The sequence below is a fragment of the Mus pahari genome, chromosome 23 (genome assembly GCF_900095145.1).
Source record: "Mus pahari chromosome 23, PAHARI_EIJ_v1.1, whole genome shotgun sequence".
Classification (NCBI taxonomy): Eukaryota; Metazoa; Chordata; class Mammalia; order Rodentia; family Muridae; genus Mus; species Mus pahari.
In genome coordinates, this window is record NC_034612.1 from 13,709,458 (window position 1) to 13,724,791 (window position 15,334).

At 42.3% G+C, this 15,334-nt stretch overlaps 1 protein-coding gene across 1 annotated transcript in view; it reads left to right on the forward strand.

The window, feature by feature from the left end:
* The window catches only part of Kntc1 (kinetochore associated 1), a 74,043-nt gene that overhangs the window by 11,916 nt on the left and 46,793 nt on the right, over positions 1–15,334 (forward strand). The window contains exons 10-25 of the mRNA XM_021222668.2: positions 532–625; positions 2,094–2,146; positions 2,415–2,530; positions 3,075–3,129; positions 3,988–4,086; positions 5,907–5,950; positions 6,055–6,120; positions 6,220–6,295; positions 7,540–7,665; positions 7,780–7,869; positions 9,174–9,227; positions 10,375–10,436; positions 11,970–12,081; positions 13,751–13,894; positions 14,451–14,507; positions 14,597–14,698. Of these exons, the coding sequence (XP_021078327.1) occupies positions 532–625; positions 2,094–2,146; positions 2,415–2,530; positions 3,075–3,129; positions 3,988–4,086; positions 5,907–5,950; positions 6,055–6,120; positions 6,220–6,295; positions 7,540–7,665; positions 7,780–7,869; positions 9,174–9,227; positions 10,375–10,436; positions 11,970–12,081; positions 13,751–13,894; positions 14,451–14,507; positions 14,597–14,698 (1,350 nt within the window). The remainder of the gene's footprint in view (positions 1–531; positions 626–2,093; positions 2,147–2,414; positions 2,531–3,074; positions 3,130–3,987; positions 4,087–5,906; positions 5,951–6,054; positions 6,121–6,219; positions 6,296–7,539; positions 7,666–7,779; positions 7,870–9,173; positions 9,228–10,374; positions 10,437–11,969; positions 12,082–13,750; positions 13,895–14,450; positions 14,508–14,596; positions 14,699–15,334) is intronic.

Below are 15,334 nucleotides of genomic sequence, written 5' to 3' on the forward strand. Positions count from 1 at the left end.
CTGTCCTGGAACTCACTTTGTAGACCAGGCTGCCCTCGAACTCAGAAATCCGCCTGCCTCTGCCTCCCGAGTGCTGGGATTAAAGGCGTGCACCACCACGCCTGGCAACGTCAAGCTCTCTTAACCACCGAACCATCTCTTTAGTCCCTCTAGTCACTTCTTAAGCTGAAAGGGAAACAGATGCAAGCTCCTATATGCCACGTGATAAGGGCCATGCCTGCAAACCTCGCTTGCAAAACCATCCAGGTAGGAGGCTCACATGAGAGGATCTTAAGTGAGGCCAACCTGGGCAACAGCAGGACACTGCCTGTGAATGAAATGCAAGTGATTGGAGATATAGTTTAGTAGTAGAGTAGTACTCACTTAGCTTAACAAAGCCCTGGGGGTTCATTCTCCAGCATCCTTCCGGGGAACAGGTACACACATGTGCTTGAACTCAGAATGTGTACAGCTTGTGTATATCTGCTTTGTGCGACTCCTGGATGGTTTGGGTTTAAGATTTCCAATTGATGTTCTGTTGCACTTTTCTAGGGAACTGGTAATTGTGCATTCTCAAAATGGGAACCAGATTCTACCAAGAAAGAAATGTCTCTTAAGAACTTTGTGAACACAGACATTATTAAAGGTAATGATAAGCCACTGTTACACTCTGAAATGTCCCAGGCTGGGCTCAGATTTGCAGTATAGCTGAGGCAGACCTTGAACTTCTGATCCTCCAGCACAGTAGAATAGTAACACTGGTTTGCGCTGCTATAGGTGATGTATGTGCTTCTATAGGGGATGTGTGTGCTGCGTAGGATTAAAGGGTGTGTCTGTGTTTGTGAGTTTGCAAACAAACTCAGGTCCTCTGGCAGAACCACAAACTGAGTGGAGGTCAGAGGAGAATAACTCTCAGTTCTAACTCTTTCTGCTCTATGGGTTCTGGGGGTTGATCGCAGCTCGTCAGACTTGGCGGCAACAGCCTTTACCCCTGAACTATCTTGCAGGTGCTCTGGCCCATTTTCCTTTTTTCTTTTAAGTTACATCTGTTTGGTGTGTATATTGCATGTACACACGTGGTTACTTTACAGTATGTGCATGTACATTGCATGTACACACGTGGTTATGTTACTGTATGTGCGTGTACACACGTTACTTTACTGTATGTGCATGTACACACATGGTTACATTACTGTATGTGCATGTACACACATGGTTATGTTACTGTACGTGCATGTATACACGTGGCTTTACTGTACGTGCGTGTACACACGTGGTGACGTTACTGTATGTGCATGTACACACGTGGTGACGTTACTGTACGTGCGTGTACACACGTGGTGACGTTACTGTATGTGCATGTAGCGACAGAGGTTACCCGAGCATTGGCTCTCTCCTTTCAGCGTGTTGGTCCTGAGGATTGGACTCTGGTTCTCAGGTGTGGCGAGCGCTTTTATGCGCTGACCCATCTTGCCCACCCTGATTTTGGGTTGTTGTTGTTTTTGTTGTTGTTGTTTGAGATGGCTCTTACTATAGTCTAGGCTGATTGCAGTAGCCCAGACTTGCCTCAAATCTGAGCCTATCTCCTGTGTGATTTTCCATAATGCCGAGAGTACAGATACAAGCTACTTTTCTCAGCACAGGCCATTTTGTCATCACCCTGAAACAAGCCAGACTCATTTGGTGACTTCCACCCATGTTTGTGACGTGCTTAGTCATTACCTTTGGAGAGGCTTTATATTTCTTTTTTAAAGATTTCTTTATTTATTATATGTAAGTACACTGTAGCTGTTTTCAGACACTCCAGAAGAGGGAGTCAGACCTGGTTACGGATGGTTATGAGCCACCATGTGGTTGCTGGGATTTGAACTCCAGACCTTCGGAAGAGCAGCAGGTGCTCTGTGCCATCTCTCTAGCCCGAGGCTTTGTATTTTATTAGTCACCTTGAAACAAGAACAACAGTAATGAAAGTCAAAATTGAGGCAGGAGTAGGTGAAAATGGGGTTGTCATTTAAATGTAGTTCTGCCCTTTCATGAAGCCATGAATTTACAGTTGATGCAGGTTCCTGTGTGAGATAAAATAAACCCCTTATACATCTCTCTTTCTCTTTCAGGTGCAAAGTCATTTCAGCTGATCGACAACCTGCTTTTTGTGCTTGATACTGACGTACGTTTCTGAGACTTCTTTAGTGGTTTCATTTACTATGACTGTTTTTTTTTTTGTTCTTTGAGCCTTTGTGCTAGGGAGTCAGCTCCCAGTCTAACCCTGAGCTACGCCTTCTACCTGATAATACATTTATTAATAAAGGTGGTAGACAAGAACATTAGCTGGCTGCATGACCGCATGCTGCGCTTCATCTCGGTGTGCACCAAGAAACGAAGCCTGGCGTTTACCTTTGAAATCATAGAGGTCTAAATGGGTGTCTTTCCTGTAGAATGTGCTGAGCTTGTGGGATGCTTACACTTTCACTCCTGTGTGGAACTGGCCCTCTCTTCCCATAGAGCAGTTTCTCCTCACAACAGAAGCGGATTCTCCTTCATCTGTTACCTGGTAATGTTGGGGGTCTAGTTGGTAGTGATTTCCATAGCCCCAAGTGTCTGTCTGGGTTGGTTCAAATTGTTTACTACGTCTTGTGTTCGAAACCACATCTGAGTCTGTCTGGCAGAGGAAGGACCGATTCATTATTTGCCAGTTTCTATTTGGCACAAATAGTATAATGTGAGCATCTAGAGAATGGTGGTAGGAGCAGAATCTGGGATGTGTTCAGGGGAAACAGAGCCCACGCGCTTCTCTGAGTGGGTTTTGACCTTTCTGTGAGAATATCACTTTATGTAAGTTCATACTTAGAAACATGCATGGTGGGCAGGAGAGATGGCTCAGCAGTTAAGAGCACAGACTGCTCTTCTGAAGGTCCTGAGTTCAAATCCCAGCAACCACATGGTGGCTCACAACCATCCTTAACATGATCTGATTCCCTCTTCTGGTGTGTCTGAAGACAGCTACAGTGTACTTACATATAATAAATAAATAAATCTTTTTTAAAAAAAAAAAAGACATACATGACTTTTTAACTTGAGTTTTTCTTCTCTTTTAGGCAAGGGATTACAAATCTCAAATTAGTCACCCTGACAGCAACAACGAAGGAGAAGGTACCCGGGGACTTGACTGCACGTTTGTCTGTTTTATGAGTTGGAAGTCAGGATTACTGGCCAGTTAATGCTCACAGCATGCTAAATTATAGCTCACAAAGACCTCGATAAGCAAGACTTAATATGCAGAGCCCAGTTTTCAAAGAATGGATGAAAATCTTGGCTCTCCATTTCAAACAGAACATTTTAGGAACCAAAAATAAGCCGGGCAGTGATGGTACTCGGGAGGCAGAGGCAGGTGGATCTCTACAGAGCCACACAGAGAAACCCTGTCTCTGGAGGAAAAAAAAAAAATTAACTTATTTGAGTTAGGTGTAGTATCTCACAACTGTAGTTCTAGCATTCAGGAGGCTGAAATAGAAGGTCATGAGTTCAAGGCTCTCCTGGGTTGTATAGCAAGTCCCTGTGTTGAACAGGCAAGGGCTAGCCATGAAAGAGTAGTGTGTGCAAGGCACTAAAATTAGCCTCCAGTGCTGACCGAGGAAGGAAAGGAAAGGGCAGAGAAGGGGGAAGGAAAGCAAATAGAAAGGAAGGGCGGGGACAACAGAAAAGGGCGGGGACAGAAGAAAAGGCATAGTTAGGTGGGTTGTTGTGAAGGTGCAGCGCTCCCAGAGTGGAGGTGGGGCATTCTGCGCATGTCTTCATTCGTGGGGCAGGTGGACTAGAGCGAGCATGTCTTCTTTTGGTTTAAGAACACAGTTTTGTGTGTAGCATTTATATAATAACTGTGGCAGGCCTACTTGTGTAGTAAGAGTGCTGTGGTTTCTTGCATTTGGCTTTGTACAAGATGTGTTAATAGATGTCTTGCCGGGGAAGTGCTAACTTGTGCTAATAGGTTTATATTTTCATTTCTTGTAGATGAGAAACCTCATCATTTATTCTTTACCTTCGATGGAAATACTGTACTCGTTGGAAGTATCTAGTGTTTCTTCTTTAGTTCAAGCAGGAATCAGCACGGTATGCTTATTCATTTTTACAAGTCAGAAAAGCGTGAGTGGAACTTAGTGTAATACTTCGCTTTATCTCTGGCTTATACCTATGTTCATACTCGAGAGACCCAGCTGAGTCTTCATAGAAATTAAGATAAAACTTCATCTGCTATTCAGTTGTTTTATTTTTTTAAAAAAATGTATCGATTTTAATTTTGGGTGTAGGTGTGGGTGAATATGTTTGTGAAAGGTGTCAGATCTGCTGCAACTGGAGTGACAGGCAGTTGTGAGCTCTTGGGTGTGGGTCAGGGGACTCCAGCTTGGGTCCTCTGCAGGAGTGGCACATGTTCTCCACCTCCGAGCTATCAGCCCTTCCTCAGCTTCTCAGCTTCCTTTCCATCCCTACCGAACAATGCTCACGGTGCTTTGTTAAAACTGACTTTGTTATTTCAATTCTAAAACTGCCACATCAGTGCATCTATAACGCCTCTGAAGATCAAATTAGGGTAGTGACCTTTTTCATCTCCTTTTACTTTAAGAAATTACTAGTATGTCATAAGCAGTATTTAATAAAAAATATTTATATTTTCATGTAAAAAAATTCTGTTCATTCTTTCCAGCTCCTGCTCTTGGAATACAGACTCTGAAACTATTAATAAATGTCTAGGCTATAAGTTTTGGCTCAGTCCCTGACTAGGTCATAACTTATCTAACCATTTAATCTATTGTATGTCTTCCACATCCCTCCCAGGCACTCTTGGTCTGCTTCTTCCTTAGCGTCTTCCCAGGGTCTTGCTCCCTTTATTCTTGCTCACTTGAGTTTCTTGCTGGTTTACGTCTATCTGTCTCACTCGAAACTTTCTCTTGCTTCTTCATTCTGTCCTGAACTCAGCTACCTCTGGTTTATGTCCGTCCTCTCTCAGCGCTCTTGAATCTCTTTTATATGCTCACTCTTTCCCAGAATCCTCTCTTCCTTCCACTGCCCCACCTATTTCCTACCTCAGCTCATTGGTCGTTGGCTTTTTTATTGACAGTTGTTGCTTATAAGAGATTCTCTCTACATTTCCTTTTTTTTTTTTTCTTTTTTATATTTTCAAATTGTGGTTTTTGTTTGTTTGTTTGTCTCTTCGTTTGTTTGAGTCAGGCTCTCTGTGTAGCCCTAAGCCATGGAATTCAATATGTGGATCAGAGTAGCCTGGAACTCAATAGAGATTCACATGCCTTTTGGGGCTAAAGGTGTGTGCAGCCATACACATTGATTTTGTGTGTGTGTATGAATAACACTATTCTTGAGGCCTGGAGACATTGCTCGGTGTTTGAGCATGCCTACTGTTCTTGCAGAGGACCTGAAGTTGGTTACCAACACTCAAATGGTAGCTCATAACCCCTGTATCTCTGGGTCCAGAGAACCTGATGCCATCTTCTGTTCATACCCACGCATTTACATGGTGTACATACATTCAAATAGATACAATAAAATAAAATATAAATAAAGAATTTTTTTTTAAGAAAAAAAAAAGAAAGGCTATTTTTAGGACTACCAAGATAACTCAGCAGGTGAAGTTGTTTGTCAACACGTCTGATAACTCGAGTTTGGGGCTTAAGACAGCCCCTCCAGGTCTCTTCCTGTGATCAGATCTTCTCGTTATCATTAGCAAGTTCTTTATGTGACATGACTTCTAAACCAGGAGAGAATATTTTTCCTCAATGTTTGAGGGTTTTCCTAGTGATTTTAAGAACAGATGGATGGATAATTTTTTCCAGAAGTATTTGTTTTTTTCTAATAATTATAAAGTACTTGGTGGCTTCTACATTTGGGTTTTAATCATGTTTTTGTTATGATTGTAGGACACTATATATCTTCTGGAAGGAATTCACAAAAATGATCCTAAGTAGGTCATGCTTTGTTTTCCCCAATAATTCATACATAGCTAACTTTGAATTTACTCATGAATACTGCGTGACAGAGCTACTCACAGTGTAACTTTTTTTTCAGCCTATGTGAGGACTCTGTGTCTGACTTAGTACTCAGGTACCTTACAGAGGTGCTACCAGAAAACAGGTACCTTGTCATATTTTTAAAGCATTATTTCCCTTTAATGTGAACCCTAAAGCCTCTGATGAATAGGGCGTCTGGTAAAATCTCTTCTCCACTCTTCAGACTGAGCCGGTTACTTCACAAGCGCAGATTTTCGGAGGCCGAGAGCTTTGCCCTTCAGTTCGGACTGGATGTTGAGGTAAGTGTCCAAGCATCCATTTGTTCTGTTGTTCTCGGGCAGGCATCTCTTGGTGTGCCAGGGGCTGAGGAGATGCAGAAGGGCTGCACATGGGCTCCGTGATCTAATGTGCAGCAGGGACATGGCCCCCATGTTCTTACTTGAATTAATTAGAGGAAGAGCTCTAGGGGCTGGAGAGATGGCTCAGCAGTTTAGAGAACTTGTTCTTACATAGGGCCGGGGTTCAAATCCTAACACCCATATGGTGGCTAACAATCATATGTAACTCTAACTCTAGGGGATGTGAATAGGCCCAGTTTTGGGTGTGTTTGTGTGCTGGGATACAAGTCTTTAATGTCTGGGAGAGTCACAGTCAAGCAAGTCCTGGTGAGTGTCTCAGTCCAGCTTGGACTACATAATGAGAGAGAGAGAGAGAGAGAGAGAGAGAGAGAGAGAGAGAGAGAGAGAGAGAGATATCCCTGAAGAGAGACCACATCAAAACAAAAAATAGTGATGATAATATATCTATCTTGTAGCAATTTCCAATACACGCATACATCATGTGACTTAGTAGATTTCTCAGTCTCTTTTGTCCCGTGCTTACCTGAGTCTCCTCCCTTGGATACACGCCCTGCTTTGCTTCCTCCACCCCCTCCACTCTAAGCAGCATCCCTGCGTTGCTTCTGTGAGTTCTGTGCATCTGTGAGATCATGCATCTTTCTGGGCCCTCACTCAGCATGACATCCTACAGGTTGGCTGACGTTGTTAGTGACACAGTGGCTTCTTTTCTAAGACTCTAGTCTTCAGTGTATATAGGCCGGGTTTTTTTTTTTTTTTTTTTTTTTTTTTTTTTTTTTTTTTTTTTTTTTTTTTTTTTTTTTTTTGGTTTTCCGAGATAGGGTTTCTCTGTGTAGACCTGGCTGTCTACACAGCCAGGTAAAGCCCTAGGCCGGGTTTTACTGATCTGCTTATCCGTCAGTGGGAAGTTACTTAGATTAGATTCATGTCTTAGCTTAAATCAAGTTCTTTGGCCAATCCCTGACATGGTTATTAAGGATTCAATAAAAATGGTTTTTATAATTCCTAATAATCTGGCTTTACTGTGTAGATGGGGTTCCCCTTTCCCTGCCTTCCTTCCTCTGTTTTTATCTTTGCCAAGGTCTTGCTATCCTTCCCTCAGTCCTCTGGTTTCCCTAGCCTGCGGGAACAGTGACATGCAGACACTGTGTATCCCCAGCACCCACTGTGGCATGCTTGTGTTACAGCTGGTCTATAAGGTCAAGTCAAATGACATGTTGGAGAAGCTGGCTTTGATTTCCTCCGACAAGAGCGAGCAGTCCAAATGGCAGCAACTTGTAGCTGAAGCTAAAGAAAACCTATGCAAAATCCAGGTGTGTCTTCCCAGCTGTCACCTGGGATTCCCGGGGGATGTGCTATCCAATGTTATTATTGGATCCAACAATCCAATATTGTTAACTTGCCTTTGTCTGGCGTATTTCAAACAGGACGATGACTTCGTGGTGAATTTCTGCCTCAAGGCCCAATGGGTAACCTATGAAACCACCCAGGAAATGCTCAGTTATGCCAAAACCAGGGTAAGTTATTTTTCTTTAGGAAAAATTTGCTTTAGTCACTCATGATTCTGTCAGCCAAAATGTACTTTCTTGTCCTTTAGTTTTTGTGTTTCTTCTTTAAAGGATTTTTTTTTTAAGCAACCTTTTCCCTCCCAGCTTTGGGACAGTTTACGTAAGACGCAGTGTAGCCATCTCAAGTTCACGGTTCTCATTCTACTCAATGAATTATGTGTGCATTTGTCATCTCAGTCATTTAAGACTGACACCTGTATGGTTTCATTCTGACCCCTCCCTCCTGATAACTACTAATTTTCTACTTGGTGTGTAAAATCTGGATGTTCCTTTTTTTTATTATTTAGTTTTTTTTTTTATTTTTTACTTTTTATTTTAAGATTTATTTAATTTATTTCATGTATATGAGTACACTGTAGCTGTGTTCAGACACATCAGAACGGGACATCGGATCCCATTACAGATGGTTGTGAGCCACCATGTGGTTGCTGGGAATTGAATTGAATTCAGGACCTCTGAAAGAGCTCTTAGCCACTCCAGCCCCTATTTAAGTTTTTTGAGTCAGGGTTTTTCTGTGTAGCCCTGGCTGTCCGTGGAACTTACTCTGCAGACCAGGCTGGCCTCAAACTCAAATCCACCTGCCTCTCCCCAAATTGCTGGGACTAAAAGTGTGCACCACCACCACCACCCGGCTTGGGCAATTTTCATATCCACTATTTTTAAACAATATCTATTTAATATTTTTATTTTATTTATTTTTGAGACAGAATTTCATTTTCTAGTCCTTCCTAGCCTGGAACTCTTTATGTCAATCAGGATGACCTTGAACTAGCAAAGATCTGCCTGCCTCTACATCCCAGTATTGGGACTAAAGGTGTGAGTCGGCATACCCAGCAATTTTTATTATTTTTAGTAATGTGTGTGTTTCTGTGCAAGCAAATGCAGGCTCTCTCTGAGAGAAGAAAGGGGTGTCAGATCCTCCTGGTGCTGAATTGAATTGGGGTACTCAGGAAAAGCAATAATGATCTTAGCTGCTGAACCCCCAAAATCATTTCTTTATGGTTTACTGACATTGCATGTAACAACTTGCTTTTATTTTGGCCTTAAATACAGCTTCCTTTCAAAGAGAAACGTTTCCTGTCAGATCAAAGTCCATGCTTTTTATGAAGAGTCTGACAGCGGGTGTCTCCTTGTGGTCCTTTCCTTCCCCTCTTTTGCATCTATATACGGTGTATTTTGACTCTATCTGTTCCCAGCACGTCCCTGCCCTAACATGTCCTTTTTTTTATCTCTTGCTGTCCATGCATGTTTAGCTCATGAAGAAAGAAGACAGAACTCTACTTGCCTCTTCTGACGCCCTTACGGAGGTACTGACATTGCATCTGTAGCTAACGGAGCTTGAAGACATTGCTGGTTTTCTTTCCAAGGCAGATTGATATTAAGTGACTTCGAACTATCTCAGCTTCCTCATCACCACCATGGGATTCCAAGTGCCGTTGTTCCTATGGTTGTTTGGGAGTTAAAACATCCAGTCTCTGTAAACTTTTTTGTCTAGTACCTGGGAGCTGGCAAACACTCAATAAGTGGCCGCCAGCGATGAATACGGGGAGTGCTTACAAGAATAGTGCATTTAAATTCCAAAATAGGGCAGGCAAGGGGGCTCAGTGGGGCAAGGGGCTTGTGCCAAGCTTGAAGACCCAAGGTCAGACCTTGAGATTCTCCTGCTAGGGCAGAACCAACCAACTCCTGCAGATGGTCTTGTGCTCTCTGTGTGTCTGTGGTGGTACACACAGCCAACTCCCCCTCTGCACATGACAAAATCCAGCTGAGTTTTGCCCTAAATGTAAATGATTAAATGAGAAAACCCACATCTCATATGCATTTGCCTTTATAATAAAATAAGGCTAGAAGTGTTTTCACTATTTTGTGTGGGATGTGTTAAATAACGAACTTGTATTGATGAGAATTGAGCCAAAATATGAGTTAAAATGAGAATGTATACGAGGCTTCTGAAGAAGACTGGCCCTTGTTTTTAGCATTTTGAAGTTTTTACATTTTAGTATCATCACTCTTTGTGTGTGTGTGTGTGTGTGTGTGTGTGTGTGTCTTTGCATGGATGTAAGTGCTGTGGTGTGCATGTGGAGGTCAAAGGACAATGTTTTGGAATTAGTTCCTTATGTCTAAGTGGGTTCCAGGGACTTAACACCAGGCTTGAATGGCAAATATTTTTACCTGATGAGCTTCCAGCCCACATCCTTTATTATAGTTTTGTTTGTTTTTTTGTTTTTTGTTTTTTTGAGACAGGGTTTTTCTGTGTAGCCCTGGCTGTCCTGGAACTCACTTTGTAGACAAGGCTGGCCTCGAACTCAGAAATCCACCTGCCTCTGCCTCCTGAGTGCTGGGATTAAAGTTGTGCGCCACCACGCCCAGCTTTAAACATATCTATATCGGCCTTCATTTTTTTTCTCTCCATTATTACAATTATTAAAACTATTCAATTGTTTATTTCTTTAGGTGCTAAAGGCTCATGCAAAGTTAACTACATTTTATGGAGCATTTGGACCAGAGAAGTTCAGGTATGTGCCTTCTATTTTTAATTTTCAGGTTATGAACTAAATATAATTTTGGGATATCGTGAGAAGATAGTAGTCCTTTGAGTGGACTTGTATGCAAGGGAGGGCGGAGGGAGCCCATGCATTCGAAGGATAGGAAGTACTATCTTTCCAGCAAGAATTGGCTCAGGAACCTTGTTTCTTATTTTGCTCATGGTCATTGCCTGTGTTTTCTAACTTCCTATTCTTGTTAAACATGTCTTATATTTGTAAGTAATAATAATAAGTAAGGATTATATTGTGATATACTTACTATATTTTTGTCAGTAAGTCTATCTATTTGGATTCAGTATCTAGGAGCACAGTTGCTGAGGTGAGTATATTTATCGGTATGTTTGTTCTGGTAGATGGCTTAGAGAATGTCTGTTTCTCCTTCATTCACTTAGTCAAAAAAGTCTTGTGTTTTGCTAATTAGTAGAGGGTTACAAAAATAAAACTGGTTTGCTAAGTTTTTTTGTTTTAATTTTATGCGTATGAGTACACTGTCACTCTGTTCGGACACACCTGAAGAGGGCATTGGATCCCTTTATGGATGGTTGTGAGCCACCATGTGGTTTCTGGGATTTGAACTCAGGACCTCTGGAAGAGCAGTCAGTGCTCTTAACCACTGAGCCATCGTCCCTCCAGCCCCTCATTTTCCATTTTTCTTTTCTTTTTTCTTTTTTTACTTTTAAGACAGGGTTTCATTTAGCCTAGGCTGGTATACAACTTGCTCTGTAGCATGCATATATTTCTAAGGGTGTCAGGATCCCCTAGAATTGGGGTTACTGACAGTTGTGAGCTGTTGTGTGGATGCTGGGAATTGAACCCGGTCTTTTGGAAGAACAAGCTGTACTCCTTACCAGTGAGCCATCTCGCCAGGTTGCTCTTTATGCTGTGACTGTCTGGCCTGCATCCCTACACTGCTGTTACTCAACAGGGCTTCTCTGAGTTTCAGGAGAGTTACTTCACAGTGTGGAACTTTTAGATTTGTTTTGTGTTTTACTTTATTTTCAAAAAAAAAAAAAAACAAAAAAAAACGTGTGGAGGTCGCTCTGCCTTAAAGAACACTCGTTCTTGTAGAGGACCAGCATTTGGTTCCCAGCGCCCATGCAGTAGCTTTTAATAATTCATTACTTCGGTTTGAGGAAACCATATTCCTTCCTCTGACCTCTGAGGGCACCCACACGTGAGTGGTATGCATAAGTATATGCAGGCAAAACACGCATACACATGAGTTAAAGTTAAAATTTGAAAAGGGGAAGTAGTTAGGTTCTGCAAGATGCTCAGGGTGCTTGCCACCAAATGGGACCACCTGCTCTCAGTCCCTTAGTCCCCCATGATGGGGAGAGAATCAATTCCTACAAGTTGTCCTCTGACCTCTACATGCATGCTGTAGCATACTTTCCCCCACTAAATCTACACACGTTCAAAAACGTGGCTTAGATGTATAATGATCCCTATTTGGAAAGTATTTTTTTTACACTCCTAACTCGAGTTTTCCCTCTAATTTCTCAGTGGTAGCTCTTGGATTGAGTTCCTGAATAACGAAGATGGCCTCAGGGATGTTTTTTTGCAGCTAAGTGAAGGAAACTTCATTTGTGCTCAGTATCTTTGGCTTAGACATCGGGTAATATACTGTGCATTTTAATTTCTTTTCTTCCTTCCTTTCTCTCTCTTTTTTTTAAGATTTATTTATATGAATGCTGTGTCTTCGTGTACACCTAAATGCTAGAAGAGGGCATCAGATCCCATTACATTTGTTGTGAGCCACCATGTGGTTGCTGGGAATTGAAGTCAGGGCCTCTGGAAGAGTGGCCAGTACTCACCACCACTGAGCCATCTCTGCAGCTCCCTGCATTTTAATTCCTTGGTTGCTTTCTAACTTCTGAGATGGGTGGCTGAGTCTTGGAAACTAACAGGCTGTCAAGTGTGACTGGGTGGCGGTGTGTCTTGAGTGCTAAGATGTGACCTGTCCCAGGGGAGATGGTCCCAGATAATAACAGGTCCGAGGAAGGCTGTGGCACGCTGGTCGTGCCTTACTTCATCGTCTTCAGAGGCTTTCCTCAGTAGACATTGGTTTTTGTTTTTGCCTTTGTTTATTTTGAGACAGGGTTTCTCTGTGTATCCCTGGCTGTCCTGGAACTCACTCTGGGGTCCAGGCTGGCCTTGAACTCAGAGATCTGCTTGTCTCTGCCTCTCAAGTGCTGGGATTGAAAGTGTGCGCCACCATCGGCCAGTAGGCATCATTTTTCTTTCTTTTTTTTTTTTTTTTTTTTTTTTTTTTTTTTTTAGGGAGTCAGATCTTGTTAAGGATGGTTGTGAGCCACCATGTGGTTGCTGGGATTTGAACTCCGGACCTTCGGAAGAGCAGTCGGGTGTTCTTACCCACTGAGCCATCTCACCAGCCCAGGCATCATTTTTCTTAAGAGATTTAGTAATGTCGTGCTTTTGCTGACGTGGTGGAGAGGAAGTCCCTACTGTTTAGACTGTGGTGAAGGAACACCCATTAAAGGTGTTTATCTGATTACTGTGTGCAGTGAGTGGCACATGTAGTCAGCCTCTCTGGAAGCTGAGGCAGGAGGATTGCTTAGTCTAGGAATTTCAGGCCAGATTGGGCAATGTAGACCATCTCATGCACAGATAGACAGACAGACAGTTAATCGAAATCCCCTTCTGTTGGCTGATATTGTTATAGAACTTTTAGGTTCAAAAAGCATTGTTATGACACTAACATACATTTATGGGTATCTGTGCTATTATCTCTAGTTGCATTTTCCTTAGAATACACCATTTCCTGGTTTCTGTGTGTGTTGTGTCTACTCCCTAATGTCTACTACTAACTCATGAGTTGTGACACTCCGCCCCCATTTGAATTGTTTGCATAGCATAAATTACCTTTCTCATTCATTATTAAGTGACATTGCTGGGCAGTGGTAGTGCACGCCTTTAATCCCAGCACTTCGGAGGCAGAGGCAGGAGGATCTCTCTGAGTTCCAGGTCAGCCAGGGTTACACAGAGAAAACTGTCTCAAAAAAAACCAAAACCAATCAACCAACCAACCAAACAAACAAAAAAATCCCAAAGACCTATCAATAACACATTCTTTTGAATTTTTTTCTTTAAGAAAACAATTTGCTTCAGTTAGTATGCAAAGTAATGGTTCTGCCAGGGCACTTTTGTGACTCTCTGTCATTATATTTGTTTTTTATTTACCCCCACCCCCACTCACTGATCCTGTAGGTCTGTGTTTTGAGGGTTTAATTTTGTCAGACAAATCTTCTGATTCTGTCATTCAGGCTGACTTTGAAAGCAAGTTTGACGTGAAAATGCTGGAGAATTTGCTGAACTCAATATCTACACAATTCCCCTTGGAAAAACTTTGCTCCTGGTTTAAAAACGAAGTGATCCCGTTTGTAAGGAGGATTGTTCCTGAAGGACAAGTGAGTTGCCTCCCGTATTTCCAGTCCTACAGATTTAACTTCATGTAATGCTCTGTACTGGGTTACTGGAGAAGGCCTGTAAAAGATGATAGAGCTGGGCACAGTGGGAGACACCTCAGTCTCAGCACTGAGATGGAGTTCTGGGAATTTGAGTCCAGTCTGAACTCCATAACAGGTCATAGGCCAGCATGAACTATAGAGTATGTCCCTGCTTCAAAAGAAAAAAAAACAGCAAAGGCGGTGTTAGAATGTTACCATGTTCAAGGTCTTGGGTTCAGTGTCCTGCCATGTAACTGATCAATACCTCCTAAGAGACCATTATAAGGCTAGAGAGGTGGCTCAGTGGCTAAGAGTACATTCTACTCTTCCAAAAGAAACCTACAGTTCCAGCTCCAAGAGAGCTGATGTGCACCCCCCCTTCCCCACACATATTTTTGAAAAAGACTTAAAAATTGATTATGGGATTTGTGTGTGTGTGTGTGTGTGTGTGTGTGTGTGTGTGTGTGTGTGTGTGTGTGTATGAGAATTTTATCCTTAAATGGTGTTTCTGTTTCAGAACATTCTTGCAAAATGGCTGGAACAAGCATCAAGGAACCTAGAGTTAACTGATAAGGTAATGTCCCTCTAACAAAGGTGACAATGACATTTGTACCCCTACAGCAGCCTCAGACTTGATTTTTAATGATTTTCATATTTTTAAAGGCAAACTGGCCAGAAAATGGACTTCAACTGGCAGAGGTGTTCTTCACTGCAGAAAAAACAGACCAGTTGGGAACCACATCTTCTTGGCACTGGATTTCCTTGGTATGATGTCGAGACGAATTTTTACGATGAAATTGTCGCATCCCGGCAAAGAGTTTGCCTGTGTGTCTTTGTGTTTCAGTCCACTGAAGGGAAAGTCCTGTCTTCTTTTCTGCTGGATCTATTACAGCCTCGACTGTTCAATGTGGTCTCTACACTGAACTAGCCAAAATGAAAACAATAGACATTCTCAGTGTAGAACTGGGATTTTCTGCAGTAGTGGGGATTCAGAGTCCTATGGGACACAGTCTGCAGGAGTCGCAGCTGCTTCATTCATGTAAACCAGGAAGCCATGCTCTGTTAAAATGGTCATTCTAAAGAAGTGGCAGTGGGATGTGGGTACGACTTCGCATGTGTCTAGCATGTGAGGCTGTGTGTCATCCTAGCATCACAAAGGAAAGAGACCCTGCTACAGGGGATCGTGACCCAGTGCAGTTCTGGAGGCCATCCATATTTGCCTCCTTGCTTCTAATTTCCTTTCTTTTCTTTTCTTTTCTTTTCTTTTCTTTTCTTTTCTTTTCTTTTCTTTTCTTTTCTTTTCTTTCTTTTCTTTCTTTCTTTCTTTCTTTCTTTCTTTCTTCTTTTTCCTCTCCCTCTCTCTCTTGTGCTCTCTCTCTCTCTCTCTCTCTCTTTCTCTCT